Source organism: Oncorhynchus mykiss, chromosome 12 (genome assembly GCF_057628025.1).
Source record: "Oncorhynchus mykiss isolate SJ-2025 chromosome 12, ASM5762802v1, whole genome shotgun sequence".
Lineage (NCBI taxonomy): Eukaryota > Metazoa > Chordata > Actinopteri > Salmoniformes > Salmonidae > Oncorhynchus > Oncorhynchus mykiss.
Genome location: NC_143033.1, coordinates 73,447,327 through 73,467,004, shown reverse-complemented (window position 1 = coordinate 73,467,004; position 19,678 = coordinate 73,447,327). Strand labels below are relative to the sequence as shown.

Below are 19,678 nucleotides of genomic sequence, written 5' to 3'. Positions count from 1 at the left end.
GTGGTTGAGGGCGGTGCAGTTACCGTACTAGGTGGTGACACAGCCCGACAGGATGCTCTCGATTGTACATCTGTAGAAGTTTGTGAGGGTTTTAGGTGACAAACCAAATTTCTTCAGCCTCCTGAGGTTGAAGAGGCGCTGTTGCACCTTCTTCACCACGTTGTCTGTGTGGGTGGACCATTTCAGTTTGTCTGTGATGTGTAGGCCGAGGAACTTAAAACTTTACACCTTTTCCACTACTGTCCTGTCAATGTGGATAGGGGGGGTGCTCCCTCTGCTGTTTCCTGAAGTCCACGATCATCTCCATTTGTTTTGTTGACATTTAGTGAGGGGTTATTTTCCTGACACCACACTCCGAGGGCCTTCACCTCCTCCCTGTAGGCTGTGTTGTCATTGTTGGTAATCAAGCCTACCACTGTAGTGTCGTCTGCAAACGTGATGATTGAGTTGGAGGTGTGCCTGACCACACAGTCATGGGTGAACAGGGAAAACAGAAGAGGGCTGAGAACACACCCTTGTGGGGCCCCAGTGTTGAGGATCAGCTGAGTGGAGATGATGTTTCCTACCTTCACCAACTGTGGGCGACCCGTCAGAAAGTCCAGGACCCAGTTGCACAGGGCGGGGTCGAGACCCAGGGTCTCAAGCTTAACCTTTCCCCTCGACAACATTCCGCTGAAAAGGCAGCGCACGAAATTCAAAAATATATTTTTGAAATATGTAACTTTCACACATTAACAAGTCCAATACAGCAAATGAAAGATAAACATCTTTCAAGGTCAATCTCTTCTGTTTCTAAAGGTGTGTGTTATTACGAGGTCAATCGCTTCTGTTTCTAAAGGTGTGTGTTATTACGAGGTCAATCTCTTCTGTTTCTAAGGTGTGTGTTATTGTGTCCTGATATTTCCTCATCCTCCTATCATATCCATGGTGTGTGTTGTAATGGGGAATTGCATTGCGCATGCTCAGGGCAGGTCTGGTGACCCAGAGATGATACTGATGATTGATCCTGGCGATGGGATAAGTACCCAGCACAGCACCGACCCACTGAAACGCAGCCAGCTGGAAAATTAGAAATCTCTTCATCCCTGGTCCATTTGATATCCGGTATCATCTTCCCAGGTCATACGGTGCAGGCCAGGCACTCCCCTCTCACAGCCAATGAATCTGTAATTAAATGATATGTGCGTGTGTATACGTGAGCACCCGGTGCATGTCCTTGAAGGATTAGCTCTGGCAGTGGGGTGATAGGATGTAGGGGGGTCGTGAAGGTGTGACTGATGGGGGTCTGGTGAAGGTGTGTGTTTTGCTGCTTCATTTGTAAAACAAAACAAGCCAGTCAGTCTTACACCTTACCTCCCACCTTACTTCCCACCTTACGTCATACCTTACCTCCCACTTTACCTCATACCTTACCTCATACCTTACCTCATACCTTACCTCCCACCTTACCTCATACCTTACCTCCCACCTTACCTCCTACCTTACCTCATACCTTACCTCACACCTTTCTTCTACTTTATCCCCCACCTTACCTCACACCTTACCTCACACCTTACCTCATACCTTACCTCCCACCTTACCTCATACCTTACCTCACAACTTTTCTCCCCTCCCCTCCCCTTTCTTACCTCCCACCTTACCTCCCACCTTACCTCACACCTTACCTCCCACCTTACCTCACACCTTACCTCACACCTTACCTTACACCTTACCTCCCACCTTACCTCATACCTTACCTCACACCTTTTCTCCTACTTTACCTCCCACCTTACCCTCCCACCTTACCTCACACATTAACTCATACCTTACCTCCCACCTTACCTCATACCTTACCTCACACCTTACCTCATACCTTCTCATACCTTACCTCATACCTTACCTCACACATTTTATCCTACTTTACCTCCCACCTTACCCTCCCACCTTACCTCACACATTAACTCCTACTTTACCTCCCACCTTACCTCATACCTTACCTCCCACCTTACCTCCCACCTCATACCTTACCTCACACCTTACCTCACACATTTCTCCTACTTTACCTCCCACCTTACCTCACACCTTACCTCACACATTGTCTCTTACTTTACCTCCCACCTTACCTCACACCTTACCTCACTCTTTACCTCACACCTTATCTCACTCTTTACCTCACTCTTTACCTCACACCTTACCTCACTCCTTACCTACCAAACACACTGGTAGTGAGAAGAGACAGAAAAAGAGACATCAAAGCGTCTCTCATGATTGTTCTGGGTGTTTGTCTAACCCTGTTGTGTTGTTGTTCCGTCCAGGCACCTCTGCCCAGGGCAACCCCCTCCTGGCCTCCCTGCCTGTTCCGGGACGGCCCCTGCAGCCCCACCTCGACCTCAAGCACTTCCTGCCCTTCAGGCTCAATGGATCGTCCCCCCTCAGCCTCTTCCCTAACTTCAGCACGGTGAGTCACACAGCACGGCATGGCACATCAACATCACCAAGTCATATCTACGTAACTACCACACTGCTAGTGTGAACTCAAAATACATTTTTGTTTGTCAAATATTCTGTTATTTTCATGAGCTTAAGATGTCTGAAAACATGCCATTACCTTAAATTCCAATATATCTGTTGGTATTATAGAGCCACGCCCACATACACTACCGTTCAAAAGTTTGGGCTCACTTAGAAATGTCCTTGTTTTTGAAAGAAAAATATATTTTTTTGTCCATTAACATAACATCAAATTGTTCAGAAATGCAGTGTAGACATTGTTAATGTTGTAAATGACTATTGTAGCTGGAAACAGCAGATTTTTTATGGAATATCTACATAGGTGTAAAGAGGCCCATTATCAGCAACCATCATTCCTGTGTTCCAATGCCACTTTGTGTTAGCTAATACAAGTTTATCATTTTAAAAGGCAAATTGATCATTAGAAAGAGAGAGAGTGTGTGAGAGAGTGTGGACATCTGCTTGTCATACATCTCATTCCAAAGTCATGGGCATTAATATGGAGTTGGTTCCCCCTTTGCTGCTATAACAGCCTCCACTCTTCTGGGAAGGCTTTCCACTAGATGTTGGAACATTGTTGTGGGGACTTGCTTCCATTCAGCCACAAGAGCAAAAGTGAGGTTGGGCACTGATGTTGGGCGATTAGACTTGGCTCGCAGTCAGCGTTCCAATCCATCTCAAAGGTGTTTGATGGGGTTGAGGTCAGGGCTCTGTGCAGGCTAGTCAAGTTCTTCCACACCGATCTCTACAAACAAATTACTGTATGGACCCCAAACTTTTGAACGGTAGTGCATATAAATATAGGACAAAACACACAACACTACATAAAGAGAGACCTAAAAACAACAACATAACAAGGCAGCAACACATGACAACACAGCATGGTAGCAACAACATGACAACAACATGGTAGCAGCACAAAACATGGTACAAACATTATTGGGCTCAGACAACAGCACAAAGGGCAAGAAGGTTGAGCCAATAATACATCACTCATAGCAGCCACATCTGTCAGTAAGAGTGTCCATGATTGAGTCTTTGAATGAAGAGATTGAGATAAAACTGTCCAGTTTGAGTGTTTGTTGCAGCTCGTTCCATTCGCTGGCTGCAGCGAACTGAAAAGACGAGCGACACAGGGATGTGTGTGCTTTGGGGACCTTTAACAGAATGTGACTGGATGAGGGCTGCAGTAGATATCTCAGATAGGGGGAAGTGAGGCCTAAGAGGGTTTTATAAATAAGCATCAACCAGGGGGTCTTGCGACGGGTATACAGAGATGACCGGTTTACAGAGGAGTATAGAGTGCAGTGATGTGTCCTATAAGGAGCATTGGTGGCTAATCTGATGGCCGAATGGTAAAGAAAGGGTGACAGTGACACATTGTAGGTCACTGAGCTCTTCAGTACAGGCCATTCTACTGCCAATGTTTGTCTATGTAGATTGTATGACGGTGTGCTCGATTTTATACCCCTGTCAGTAACAGGTGTGGCTGAAATAGCTAAATCCACTCATTTGAAGGGGTGCCCACATACTTTTGACCATGTAGTGTATCTGAATGGCCATTCATAATGACAGCTTACTGTCTACATCCATTCCCAATTTGCCTGTATAGTGTACAGTTGAAGTCAGAAGTTTACATACACCTTAGCCAAATACATTTAAACTCAGTTTTTCAAAATTCCTGACATTTAATCCTTGCAAAAATTCGCTGTCTTAGGTCAGTTAGGATCACCACTTTATTTTAAGAATGTGAAATGTCAGAATAATAGTAGAGAGACTGATTTATTTCACACTCCCTGTGGGTCAGAAGTTTACATACACTCAAATAGTATTTGGTAACATTGCCTTTAAATTGTTTAACTTGGGTCAAACGTTTCGGGTAGCCTTCCACAAGCTTCCCACAATAAGTTGGGTGAATTTTGGCCCATTCCTCCTGACAGAGCAGAGGTTTGTAGGCCTCCTTGCTTGCACACGCTTTTTCAGTTCTGCCCACAAATTTTCTATAGGATTGAGGTCAGGGCTTTGTGATGGCCACTCTAATACCTTGACTTTGTTGTCCTTAAGCCATTTTGCCACAACTTTGGCAGTATGCTTGGGGTCATTGTCCATTTGGAAAAACCATTTGCGACCAAGCTTTAACTGATGTCTTGAGATGTTTATTCAATATATCCACATAATATTCCTCCTCATGATGCCATCTATTTTGTGAAGTGCACCAGTCCCTGCTGCAGCAAAGCACCCCCACAACATGGTGCTGCCACCCTCGTGTTTCATGGTTGGGATGGTGTTCTTCGGCTTGCAAGTCTCCCCATTTTCCCTCTAAACATAACAATGGTCATTATGGCCAAACAGTTCTTTTTTTGTTTCATCAGACCAGAGGACATTTCTCCAAAAAGTACGATCTTTGTCCCCATGTGCAGTTGCAAACCGTAGTCTGGCTTTTTTATAGTGGTTTTGGAGCACTGGCTTCTTCCTTGGTGAGTGGCCTTTCAGGTAATGTCGACATAGGACTTGTTTTACTGTGGATATAGATACTTTTGTACCTGTTTCCTCCAGCATCTTCACAAGGTCCTTTGCTGTTGTTCTGGGATTGATTTGCACTTTTTGCACCAAAGTACGTTCATCTCTAGGAGACAGAACGCATCTCCTTCCTGAGCGGTATGATGGCTGCGTGGTTCCATGGTGTATATACTTGCGTACTCTTATTTGTACAGATGATTGTGGCATTTGGAAATTGCTCCCAAGGATGAACCAGACTTGTGGAGGTCTACAATTATTTTTCTGAGGTCTTGGCTGATTTATTTTGATTTTCCCATGATGTCAAGCAAAGAGGCACTGAGTTTCAAGGTAGGCCTTGAAATACATCCACAGGTACACCTCCAATTGACTCAAATGATGTCAATTAGCCGATCAGAAGCTTCTAAAGCCATGACATAATTTTCTGGAATTGTCCAAGCTGTTTAAAGGCACAGTCAACTTAGTGTATGTAAACTTCTGACCCACTTGAATTGTGATACAGTGAATTATAAGTGAAATTATCTGTCTGTAACCATTTGTTGGGAAAATGACTTGTGTCATGCACAAGTAGATGCCCTTACCGACTTGCCAAAACTATAGTTTGTTAACAAGAAATTTGTAGAGTGGTTGAAAAATTTGTTTTAATGATTCCAACCTAAGTGTGTGTAAACTTCCGACTTCAAGTGTATGTGTTTCAATTTCTTTGGTCCTTTGTTTACAGTGTGTGGACAGTGTGTATGTTCACCCCCCTTTCCCATCTGTGTGAAGCCCTCTCAAGTTCCACCAACTCTAAATGAAACATATGCCTTTTCAGTCTTCTCCAGCCTACTCTTTACACTCTTTCAAAAGGACTGAGAAAAGAAGGATGAGAGGGAGAGGTGAGACACAGATATCTGTGGTGGTGCTGATTCACACAGTGGAGGGATGGATGGGTACATGTCCTGTATCGGATGGTGGTCTGGGAGCGTGCGCGTGTCTTGTATCAGATGGTGGTCTGGGGGCGTGCACGTGTCTTGTATCGGATGTTCATCTGGGAGCGTGCACGTGTCCTGTATCAGATGGTGGTCTGGGAGCGTGCATGTGTCCTGTATCAGATGGTGGTCTGGGAGCGTGCACGTATCCTGTATCGGATAGTGGTCTGGGAGTGTGCACGTGTCTTGTATCGGAGGGTGGTCTGGGAGCATGCACGTGTCTAACCCTGCCTAGCCAATCACAAAGCCAGGGAGTAAACTAGCCAACCAGTCAGAGCAGTAGTATTAGTAGTAGTAACAGCTGCATTATTCATACAACCTGCCTTCCAGCACAGAGAAAAACACACCACAAGAAAACGACAGTATCACCACACTATGAAGTCATCTATGAACCACTACTTCTCTAGCATACAGCTAGCAGATGTGCTACATAGCCTTTCGCTTGCCACCAAATCCCTAGAATTCAACCAGCCGTCAAGAGTTAATAACAGCAAATAACACCCACCTCAGACTTCTGGCAAAGAATAATTAGCCTTTAGCGGCTATGTTACCTAGCTAATATAACACACAGCAGACCAATACAGCTATGGCATTAATCACTAGGACCCTTCGCCCTCTTCCAGTCTCACCTTTCCTCTTTCCTAGGCTGTGTCCTAAATGGTACCCTATTCCCAGTTTAGTGCACTACCTGCCCTGGCCAAAAGTAGTGCACTACATAGGGAATAGGGTGGCATTTGGGACTTAGCCCAAGACATTCATGTTCTCTGGGGCCCGTTGAGGCGTGTGCAGGGGGAAGATGAATGCACCTGTCTCACGAGCTAAATAGACCTCAGTCTCCCCCTGCACCTCCTCTGCACTTCAATCATCGTTTCAGCTGCGGCCCGCTGTGAGATAGCTCCTTTCTGCAGAGGGGGAGGGGGGAGAGAGGAAGTGGGCCGGACAATAGGTGCATTTATACCGGCCCGTTCAGGATGGCTGCAGGCGAACAATGGCCACATTCTCTCAGCTCCCTAAAACAAATAGTTGTGTGCGGCGTACCCTGTGAAGGTGGCCAGAGGGCACAGTGTAGAGGAGCTCTGATTCCATAACACAGTTTTGGCTTCGGAAGGGAAAGGTTAGTTACTCCCCGAGGTAGCAGCACTGCACCGCGTTGTTTAAGGAGCCAGAATAGAGGGGTGTAGGGTTACCCTTGAGGGCAGTGTTGCACAGGGTGGAGGTTGTAAGACAGGTGTGTTTAAGGTTGTTTCTATTCCACACCCCACCACACCTGGCCTTTGAAAACAGATTATTTAGAGTCAACACAGAAACAGAGCTGTTTTCTTTGAGTGCTTGTGAGTGTGTGTGTGTGTTCATGCCTGTGTGTATATTGAGGGGCAGCCATTGTTTAGTGTTGTGTATCAGACAATAGCCAGTGCCATCCACACACTCAGTGATGCCATGGAAGACATATGTCTGGTTACACTGAGTGTAACATGACTTGCCCAGCACATTGTTCCAACCCAGCCCTTCACAGCCACCCCCCACCTCCCTCTCTGTCTCTGAGGAGAGGACAGCGCGGGGTGAGCCAGACGCCAGGCTGGGGAAGGTCCAGGGTGATTGTTATATTTGATACCGTGCTGAATGAGGGCTACACTGAAATCAGCTGTCATCATGCAATCCAGCCACTCTAATCAAGCCCAGAGCTGTCACCCTGGCTCTGGCCTCACACCCCCTATCAGCTGTGATGGGGAGAGAATATCTTCCCTCCCTCAGGAGTCTGACGGCTTTAGGCACGTAGACAGTAAAACTCATGTGACATATCGTATACATTGTCTGCCCAAAGTCCCTTTCTCTAACTACTTCCCACTATACTGCCCTGGATCAGAGCTCACATGTCATTGTACCTCAGGCTGATTTTAGTTGTATCTCCAATTCTCCATGCAGTTTTGTTGTGGTCAAACCTAGTGGATGTATAGGGGTATCAGGGGTCAGAGGTCACGGATGGACTGATAGATTTAGACCCTGGTCTCCTGTCTGTCCTGCAGATGGACCCGGTGCAGAAGGCGGTGATCAACCACACGTTTGGCGTCCCTCAGCCACTCAAGAAGAAACAGATAATCTCCTGTAACATCTGTCACCTGCGCTTCAACTCCCCGGTAAGAGAGTGCTGTGTGTGTGTGTGTGTGTGTGTGTGTGTGTGTGTGTGTGTGTGTGTGTGTGTGTGTGTGTGTGTGTGTGTGCATGAGAGGGAGAGAGAGAAAGGAGAGAGAGCGAGTAAGGGAGAAGGAAAGTGAGTTGCAGACTTTAGTTGGTAGATTTGACAGTTAGATTAAATACAGATGTATTTGTTCCTTCCTTCTATCTTCTTTAATGTTTAAGGAAATAAAGCCGTTCCAAATTACCTGAGCTCTTATCATCCTGACTGACTCACAGCAGCTTACGTATCTGTGGCGGCTGATAGGGAGTCCAGTCGGGCTCTCAGCGTGCATGCGTGTGTATGTGTGTGTGTATCCACGCGCTCGTGAGTGTGTGCATGTCTGTTCCTCTGTGTGAAATGTTCTTATTATTAAATCGTTAGGTATTAATTTGCTTTTCTGTATTTCTGGATATCTGAAGTGTGTGTGTGTGTGTGTGTGTCTGTTTGTGTCTGTGTCTGTGTGTACGTACTGCGGTAGGTTGTTTTGGTGCGAGGGATTAGACAGCAGGGAAAGCTTCCATTTATCAGCAAAGAGCAGACACAATCACGAGCCCAGGCAGGAGCCCACATTCTCAACTCCTCTTTTGATTTCTCCCATTGCTGCCACCTCAAACACACACACACACACACACACACACACACAATCACATAAACAAACAACCAATCAAATTGAATGTCTTAAACATACAAACACCTAAGAGTTGGGCAAAGGCTGATTTAAAATACAATTTTAAAAAACCTCTCTTTCTCCCTGTCCCTCTCTCTCCCACATACACACAGAGGAACACACAAATATTGTTTCACACACATCCTCTTGAGACTTGATCTTCAAAGAGGAGAAGAGACACAGAAGAGGGTGAGCTGGGGCTGAGGGGGAAAGGAAAGCAGAGCAGGCACTGGCAGGTGTTCTCTCCAGGCTTCACACGGTAGAGCAAATCCCATTCCCATCCTCCCTCCACACAGCGCCAGCTACAGTTGGAGAGAGGTGTCAGGTCTGGGGGTTTGAGGGGGGATGAGAAGGCAGGGGGACACTGAGCTTTAACTTCTTATGGCTGCAATCCCGTTAACGGGATCATTTTCATCAACAACCGCTGAATTGCATAGCGTCACATCCAAATAATATTACTAAAAATATTTATATTCATGAAATCACAAGTGCAATATAGCAAAACACAGCTTAGCCTTTTGTTAATCTACCTGTCGTGTCCGATTTTGAAAATATGCTTTACAGCGAAAGCAATCCAAGCATTTGTGTAAGTTTATCGATCGCTCGACAAAACATTATGAACACCTAGCATCAAAGTAGCTTGGTCACGAAATCAGAAAAGCAATCAAATTAATTGTTTACCTTTGATCTTCAGATGTTTTCACTCACGAGACTCCCAGTTACACAATAAATGTTACTTTTGTTCCATAAAGATTATTTTTATATCCAAAATATCTCTGTTTGTTTGGTCAGTTATGTTCAGAAATCCACAGGAAAGAGCGGTCACCTGTTGACACCTTGAGGAAGCGATAGGAAAAGGAATCTGGTTGATATCCCTTTAAATGGAGCAAAAGCAGGCTATGGAACATGGAGTTTTAAAAATAGAAGCCACTTCCTGGTTTGATTTTCCTCGGGGTTTCGCCTGCAATATCAGTTCTGTTATACTCACTGACAATATTTTGACAGTTTTGGAAACTTTAGAGTGTTTTCTATCCAATACTAATAATAATATGCGTATATTAGCAAATGAGACTGAGGAGCTGGCCATTTACTCTGGGTACCTTTTCATCCAAGCTACACAATACTGCCCCTGCAGCCATAATTAAACAGCCTATTAACCTCTAATGACTCCCCATCCCGCATGAGGGAGCGTAATCATCGCCTGACACTAATTAGCATAACGCAACGGACATAAATATTCCTAGAAAATATTCCTATTCATGAAAATCACAAATGAAATATATTGAGACACAGCTTAGCCTTTTGTTAATCACCCTGTCATCTCAGATTTTCAAAATATGCTTTACAGCCAAACCTAGACAAGCATTTGTGTAAGTTTATCGATAGCCTATCATAGCATTTTGTCCAGCTAGCAGCAGGTAACTTGGTCACGGAAATCAGAAAAGCAATCAAATGAAATCGTTTACCTTTGATGAGCTTCGGATGTTTTCACTCACGAGACTCCCAGTTAGATAGCAAATGTTCCTTTTTTCCAAAAATATTATTTTTGTAGGCGAAATAGCTCCGTTTGTTCTTCACGTTTGGCTGAGAAATCGCCCGGAAATTGCAGTCACGAAAACGGCGGAAAATATTCAAAATTAGCTCCATAATATCGACAGAAACATGGCAAACGTTGTTTATAATCAATCCTCAAGGTGTTTTTCAAATATCTATTTGATAATATATCCATCGGGACAATTCATTTTTCAGTAGGACCGATTGGAGTAATGGCTAACTCTGTATTTAACGCGAGAATCTCTCTGGGAGCATCAGGTGACCACTTGCGCAATGTAGCCGCTTACGGGTATTCTTCAACATAAATGCGTAAAACTACTTCACAATGCTGTAGACACCTTCGGGAATACGGAGAAAGAGTTAACTGGTTGATAGCCCATTCACTGCTCAATAGGGACGCATTGGAGCGCAGCGCTTTCAAAACATGAGGCACTTCCAGATTGGATTTTTCTCAGGCTTCGCCTGCAACATCAGTTTTGTTATACCCAAAGACAATATTTTTACAGTTTTGGAAACTTTAGAGTGTTTTCTATCCTAATCTGTCAATTATATGCATATTCTAGCATCTTGTCCTGACAAAATATCCCGTTTACTACGGGAACTTTTTTTTCTCCAAAAATGAAAATATTGCCCCCTAGTCACAACAGAAGGAAGGAGGAAAAGTTCCTCAGTCAAACTGTAAATAAACTTCAAATGGAAAATGAGGAGATGTCTATATAAGTATTTATTTACAGTATATTGTATACTATTTATTGTTAGATATTGTTTATTAGCTCTACGCTCTGTCATGTTTATTTGAAATATAAAGAATATTTGTTAACGTACATTCGATGTTGCACTTGGAATAGTCAGACAGAGGCCTTATTTACAGAACGTGTAATAATAAGAATTTATTCAACTTCTTTAGCGCTTTTCATTGCAGAAAGAGTCTCAAAGCCTGCATTCATGTCTGGTAGTGTGACGTGACAGTCAGTGCCTTTTAAAATGCTAAGTGCTCATGCTAATGTTCATTTCACACTCCCTGTGTCTCCTTGTCTCTCCGTGTGTCGCATACTGTATGGCTCGGAGTTGGACTGGAGAGCGGAGAACGTACAGGGGCTGAAAGAGAGCAGAGCTGATTTGTCACAGCACAATAATCTCATAAGCATTTTCACGGCCGATCAGTCAGACGACATGGTGAAATATTATAGTCCAAGTAGTGTTTATAGAAGTGTTGATGGCTGCTGGTGGTTTATTTATAGCCAGAGCTCCCGACACAGAACAGTAGGTACATCATTTGTTTTGTTAATACTGTACACAGTGGACATATTCAACTGCATATAGCCAAACACCATGGTTCTGATGGATCTGAGCTGCCTTGGTTTTTACTTTTACCCACATTGCTTTATTGTCGTGTGTGTGTGTGTGTGTGTGTGTGTGTGTGTGTGTGCGTGCGTGTGTGCATGTGTGCGTACGTGCGTGCGTGTCGCGCGCGTGTGTGTCGTGCGCGCGCGCGTGTGTGTCGCGTGTGTGCGTGTGTGTGCGTGTGTGTCGCGTGTGTGCAGTACCATGGCTATTAAGGTTATTATGGAAGCTGAGGCAGTTGAGAGAAGATACAAAACCAAGAGAAGCATCAGTGTGTTGTATTCATTCTAATGAGAAGGTCTCATTGTGTGAAAGAAGCTTAATTGAACAGGGTGAGTCACTTCCACGCTTCTCTCTATCACTTAGGATTCCTTCATTGGCTTGCCCATCAAAGTAGAACCCACTCTTTCTCTTCTTTCTAATTTCTTCCCCACAATTCATTTCAGGTCTATTTGCGGCTTGGATTATTGTCTGACTTATTTGCATTTATATGGCGAGATAGGAAATTCTTAGAATTCTAAAGAGGAGCTGGATAGAGAGACAGCTGTGAGGTCATAATTATGAGGTCATGACAGAGCAGAACACGCAGACAGCCAGAGTGAGGAATGCATTTACTTGATTAATTCTGAGCTAACTATTTGTCTTGCTGTTTATGCAGTAGCCTTGATATTTCACAGTCACCATGGTTTCAGCCAATCAGCACCCAGGATCGAAAAGATTTTCAGTTTTTTTTTGTTTGGTGCAATTTTCACAATCATGTGGTACAATTTTCACAATCATGTGGTACAATTTTCACAATCATGTGGTACAATTTTCACAAGTATATGGTTAATTTTCATAACTCTTAGATCAAAGCTCAAAACAGATCGTCAAAAAGGCAGTTGTTTCAAACTCTAAACACATTTTCAACTGACTAAGAACAACACACCAATTCATACAGTCCCTTTGTCACCAATCTTAATCAGTGTTTAATCTAGAAATACATGTTTCAAATTTCAATACATCTATATATAAAGTCATTTCACAATGCCAAGCTCACATTACTTTTGATATGATTCTCTTCTTTTGTAAAAATATATTTGACTATTACTTCATCCGATTGGTTAACCTATAGATTTGACATGTGTACTGGTTTTTCTGCTACAGATTTAGAAAACGATCAATAAAATGTGTGTCTGTAAAGTAGAAACATAAAAGATATGATATAAACTCGAATGTACTGCTTTGATGACTATGACGATTTCACTTCACAGTAAGTTGGAAAAAAAAATCTGATCCAGTATTGACAAGATCAAGAGAAATACGGTTTGTAACGAATCAAATCAAAGTGTATTGGTCGCACATATAAGTACGCATATAAGTACACATACAAGTACACATATACGCAGATGGTACAGCAGGTACAGTGAAATGCTTGTGTTTCTAGCTCCTGCAGGGCAGGAATACATTTATCAATACAATAACAATACGTAAATCACCCTGAATGTCCAAAACAAGAAAGAAATGCATCCCCAGAATGAAGTTGTTCGGGTCTTTTTGACACTGGCTGACACAGTTCTGTAATACCTTAATATATGCCATTTATCCAAAGTGACAAAAGCCCACACATTATGTGCCCACACATTCCCCAGTGGGAATCGAACCCACAACTCTGGTATTGCTAGTGCCACGCGCTTATGAACTGAGCCATGTCCAGGACCACTACAATACATGTGTAAAATACAATACTGTAAAGTACAATACACGATTACAATACAGGTGGAAGATGTATGATTGTTATCCCCATAAACGTACCACCCTCCTTCCGGGCATCGGTGAGGCATGAAATAACATCAACCCAGTCCTATGTCAGGCTTGGATTCACCATACCGAAAGGTTTTTCCCTAAGTGCATGAATAATAAGGATATTTACTGCGATTTCGATGACAACCTATGGCCAAATGCTCAAGACAGGCGTGATGCAAACTAGTACCTGTTAAACATGATGTTTATGTCATTTATTTAATTTGTTACATTGTGAAAGATGTCTTTAATGATCACACCGTTGATCACACATGGGATATAAATTATGGAAATTTGATGTTCAGTCACTTTTAATGGGTAGTACAAGTGTATTGCCTAATGTGAAAACAGTGTAATGTACTGTAATTTACATTACTGTAGCATCTACATTCAAATAGCAATTTTGAAACGTTTTATCTTACATTTTTGCTATTGCTAACTGGTTGTTAAAATAACTACATTGAGAAGATATCATTATGTTGTGTTTTGGTGATTAAACTAATGTACTCATTATATTTCACAGTAAACGTATATGTTGTATCAATGGTTGTGTGGCGAAAGACGTCTGCAAACCAAATGAATGCACAATGAAAGATTTTGAATGTTAGACTGGCTGTGTTAGAAGTGTTACCAGTTGGGAGTTTTGTACTAAGAGTTTTGACAATTCATCACAAACTTGAGAAAATTGTACCAAACTGTATTCTTACAGTAATGAACATTAGTCTAGATGAAAGCTTGAATTGCTGACACCACTCCACCCAGAACTAATGCAGTTTGTCAAAACAAACATAATTTGATTTATGGTTGTAATGGGTCCTGTGTGTAGCTGGTGTAGCAAGTCAGGCGCAGGACAGCAGATATGAGTAATCAACGTACTTTTACTCAAAATGTCAAACATACAAAGTAACAAATACACGCACACCATGACAGACCGAAAATACAATAAACAATCACTCACAAATCACTCACAGAGGGAACAGAGGGTTTAATAATGAAACAGTAATTTGGGGATTGAAATCAGGTGTGTAAAACAAAGACAAAACAAATGGAAAATGAAAAGTGGATCGTTGGTGGCTAGAAGGCCGGTGACGTCGACCACCGCCCAAATAATGAGAGGGACCGACTTCGGCGGAAGTCGTGAAAATGCTGTGGTTCTGTTTGAGAGAGAGAGAGTCTGTCTGTGGGGGGTATGTATGTGTTTGTGGGGGTATGTAAATGCCTTGTTAATAATGAAACAATAATTTATCCTTCTTTGTAGTCATCCATCACTCCAACGAGGCTGAGGTGGTATTAATACAGGTCTCAGCTCAAAGCCTGTTTACATTTTAATGAGAGATGTCTTTATCGATTCATCTGCTATTTCTATTTGCTCTGATAGCGGGGGATTTTCTCATGGATTGAGCTGGGTCATGAGAATTATTTAAATGTGAAGGTAAAATGTGCTGCGGAGTGTGAATGCCCATTTTGGAGAATGTATGTGTGTGTTTTGAGTGTGTCTGAGAATGTGACAGAATGTATGTGTTCTCTACTGGGTGTGTGTGCAGTTCATTTGTGTATGCACGTGTGTACAGTACGCTTGGTATGTAGTGTGTTGTGTTTGTGTGGTGTGTGCATGCATGTGTGCGGTCTGCAGGGTCTGTCTCAGCGTGCCTATTTAGTATTCTGATTTAGAGATAGAATCCTGTCTCTTTTTGCACATTCCACATGCAATTATACCTCTGCCCTCCCACTGTGCTAGTGCTCTTATCAGGTAGGAACAGACTCTCTCCTTCACACAGGCAGCAGTGTGTGTATGTGTGTGTGTGTTTGTGCATGTGTCAGACCTGGGTTCAAATACATATTTGAATATTTGTTATTTAAATAATTATTTTCTGTGTATTTTAATATTTTCAAATAATGTGGCCCGAATCAACTACTTCCATTTAAAAGTATTTTCAAATAATGTTCGAAATAACCTATTACAAATGCCTGGGTTAAATGCATGGGAGTGCATTTGAGTCAGTGTATTGGAGTATTTTCAAATACTTTCCATGATATTTCCAAATACATTCCAATATTCAACTACTTGTTTTTTCAAATAAAAAATATCTAAATATTCACTTCCAAGTGTCTTTGAAAGTAATTGAAATGTCCCAAATAGTATTTGAACCCAGGTCTTGTGTGTGTAAAGATGAAAATGTAATCTCTACTTTTGCAGAGGTACTGTATATTTGAGTGTTTTCAATGTGCATGTCTTACAGCAGTTTATGGATAAGTACTACTGCTAACCTTCCTGTGGTGTTTCTGCTCTCTGTGGGGTCCCTTTCAGAACCAGGCAGAGGCGCACTATAAGGGGCATAAGCATGCCCGGAAGCTGAAAGCCATGGAGACCCAGAAGAACCGTCAGCGTCGACTTGGGGAAGCCACGTCCACAGGCAGGGAGAGAGACCGGGAACGAGACCGAGAACGGGACAGGGAGAGGGCTAAGACTGCTGCGACTGTTACACTTCCCACTGAGACCCTCCCCGCACTCATGGACACAAGCCCGATGGAGGCAACGAGTAAGTTAACTGAGAGGGAGAAAAGGGGAAAACAGAAACCTATCTATATTCACTCTGTGTAGTTGATCGTTCTTTCAAATTTTCTCTCCTTTTTTCTGTTGATTTTTTTCTGCTTTTCCCCTTTGCTCACTTATCTTCCCCCATCCCTCTCTTTCCCCCTTTAGTCTTCTCCATCCTACCTCTTATCCATCTACTTTCTTTCCATCACTTTCCACCCCTAATCCCTCTTTCTTCCTTTCATCTGTCTCCTCTCCTCCCATTTCTCTCCGGTCCTTCCATCTTTCTCCTCTATCCCTCTCCCTTCATCTCATCCCTTTCCCTCCATCACTCTCTCATCTCTTCCGGTACTTTGTCATTATTATTTCTTGATGCTATCCTGTCCCTCCCTCCCTCTCCCCCCCCCTCTCTCTCGCTCTACCCTGTGTTATTTAATGTCTGCTGTTTAAAGTCTAACAACAGGAGGGCCTGTCCCACACATACCCATGTTCCTGATCATGGTGTATGAGAGGATAGGATGGCGGTGCCTCCAAACATCCAATCATAACCCCCAGTGGTCCCCAGGTCCCTCCCAGCTGGGCCTTATATCCAATCTGTCCCCCGTGGTGTTGGATGGTGGCTCTGAGCCTGGGGGATTGTTTGCTTACCCCCAACTTTCTCAATTTACTTTCCCTGCACCCTTCCCCTCTGTTTGCCATGCTTGTAGAGAAAGGCCTGGTCCCTGTACAGGAGTTCCTAAAGAGTTCTGTGAAGTCGAGGAATGATCTGACTGCAGCACACTTGTATGTGTCCCAAATGGCACCCTATTCTCTATGTAGTGCACTCTTTTTGACCGGTCAAAAGTAGCACACCACAGAGGGAATAGGGTGCTATTTGGGACGCAGGCGTACTGTTTGTGACATGAGAGAAATTCCCCACAATGGACCTGACTAGACTATGGATGTATCTCCTGAGTCTGGGACCAATACAATGAAATGTAGCGGTAGTCTTTTGATGAAGCCAGTAGAGAGCATCCATTACGTTACATGATTGATCTCATTTAGGATCAGGAGCCCTGTTTATCCATCTGCAGCGATGGGACTCGAGGATCTGTCTGCCAGACTAGTTTCCTCCTCTATCCTGTATATCCCTCCTTCATCCCTCCCTCCCTCCATCTATCCCTCCATCACTCTGGCCTGAAAAATATTACTGCAAGACCTGAATTTCAAACTAATTTCTTTCTGATGCTAGAGGGAATATTAGTGAGAAGAGATAGGAAGGTATCAGGGTGAAGTGAGGTGTGGGTTGGGAGAGAGTCTACACTTTCCTTTCCCCCAGCACTCACTGACTGACTCACTCTCTCTCTCCGAGAGGAGAAACTGGACAAAGGACTGGGAGCAAGATAACGCTCTCTCTCATCAAATCTAATTTTAATATTCTGTCGTCGTAGAGCAAGGTCTGAAAGGGGGGATGCAGCGGCTGGGATGAAAATAGTAGAAAATGAGAGATAAGATTAAATGAAAGGTAGTGAGAGATGGGGTAGAGGAGAGAGGGAGCAAGAGAGGCGGTGGAAAGAGAAAGTAGATAAGCTGTGCCTATTTTTTATGTTGTAAATCATTTTACAGTTCTGAGGCAATTTTGCAAGGAGGTACGCTCTTTAATAAGCCACATTGTGTGATTGGCCCGATGTGAAATTGAAATGCAGCAGAGCGAGCCAGTGGCGGCGAGCGCTACAATGCCGAACTGTAATTGGAGAACACTCAAAATTAACACTGAAATTATCTCTGTCTGTCATCAAACTCAGCATGGCAGGTGCCAATCGGACCATAATGCCCATGTTGTCGCCCATTGGGAACCAATCAAGGGCTAGATTCCATCATATCCACACTAGCTGACTTTACAGACATTGCCATTGGATGCACTAGCAGCTGTGTTACAAGTTAGAACATTGGCATGTGTCATGTAATCTACACCTCGATTAGGCTGATATAAATGATTATTATTATTTTATTGAATGATTTTCCATTTGAGAAGAGAGCGAGAGAGAGAGAGAGAGAGAGATCGGCATACTGGTGCCTAGAGACACTGGGCCGGCCGGCATCGTCAATGACAACCATCAATCACCTCAGCGTTTGATTGACTCTTTTGTTGAAGCTGTCTCCAAGGGGAACAGAACTCAGACGCCTCTGTAATGATGAAATATAGTGTGGATTTCCCTTGAGGAAGTTGTCCATTTTCTTTAAGAGTGTCACGGACTAGTGATTCTAGACAAGCTGGGGTGTGTGTGTGTGTGTGTGTGTGTGTGTGTGTGTGTGTGTGTGTGCGCGTGCGTACACACTGCTGGTTTAATGAACATGGTTGTGAGGGCTCACCACTACTCCGCTAGTGTGTGAGCTTGTTTAACAGTCTTCTAATCAGAATATTAATATAGCTACTAGCTCTATGACAACAGTCAGCTCTGTCATGTAGTCAATACTCTCTGACTCTACAGTTTACAGTATTCAGATACTGCACGGTTTACAGTCTGAGCCCTACACACTGATTTAATTGGACTGTTCTGCCTTTCCATGGTCAAATAAACGAATGACTCGCAACAAGACATCGATCTGAACATCGATTCTTTGCAGGAGAGGGATTTGTAGCCCTCCGCTCCTCAGACAGTGTGGGGCTCTTCCCTGCCAATACACTGGCCTTAGAGCTGACAGCCAGCGTTGGGGTGACAGTCACTTCAGTCAGGGAACATTTGGAATGAGTGAGGAGGACACTGACTGACAGAAGGTGTTGCCCAAAGGCAATCCTTGTGCTTACCCAAAGATGTATCTGTGTCGTGCTACTCTGCAACATCACTGCCATGGTCGTTTTTCTTTTTAAGACATTTGAGGTCTAAGACGTAAGGATACTATTTGATTTTGAGTTGTTGGACAATTCAAAGTCATGCTGGATCATGTTTTATATCTATCTGTATAATGTGCACCAATGTGGGAAGAACTTACCAGACGTTCCTACAGAGTTAGTCCTTATACAGTATTTATAGAGCCCCTCAGTGGAGGTGTTGTAATACCCATAAAACCTAGTGGTCAAACAGGGAAATGGTTCCAATCATTTTTCCACCATTCATTTTCCCATAGGGAATTTTAGAAACACTTCAAATAAGCGCTGTGTTTCGTGTAGGCTTACCCTGACGTTTTGATAACCATGTAAATCTCTCTCGGACAAGGGGACTTAACGCTTTGTATTCAGGACATAAAGTTCATTTCTTTGCCACTTTGCAGTTTTACTTTAGTGACTTATTGCAAACAGGATGCATGTTTTGGAATATTTTTATTCTATACAGGCTTCCTTCTTTTCACTCTGTCATTTAGTATTGTGGAGTAACTACAATTTTGTTGATCCCTCCTCAGTTTTCTCCGATCACAGCCATTAAACTCTGTAACTGTTTTAATGTCACCATTGGATTCCTTGTGAAATCTCTGAGCGGTTTCCTTCCTCTCCGGCAACTTAGTTAGGAAGGACACCAGCATCTTTGTAGTAACTGGAATGGGACCTTACAGAGATGAGGTGTCGTTCAAAAAATCATGTTAAAAACTATTATTGCACATAGAGTGAATCCATGCAACTTATTATGTGACTTGTTAAGCACATTTTTACTCCAGAGCTTATT

General features: G+C 43.2%; 1 protein-coding gene across 2 annotated transcripts in view; it reads left to right on the top strand.

Annotated features, from left to right (window-relative positions):
* znf385c (zinc finger protein 385C) overlaps positions 1-19,678 on the top strand; it is a 202,686-nt gene that overhangs the window by 169,989 nt on the left and 13,019 nt on the right. For both annotated transcript variants that reach the window (XM_036938244.2, XM_036938247.2), the window contains 3 exons: positions 2,295-2,437; positions 8,003-8,113; positions 15,810-16,041. In XM_036938244.2, coding sequence (XP_036794139.2) covers positions 2,295-2,437; positions 8,003-8,113; positions 15,810-16,041 — 486 coding nt within the window. The remainder of the gene's footprint in view (positions 1-2,294; positions 2,438-8,002; positions 8,114-15,809; positions 16,042-19,678) is intronic.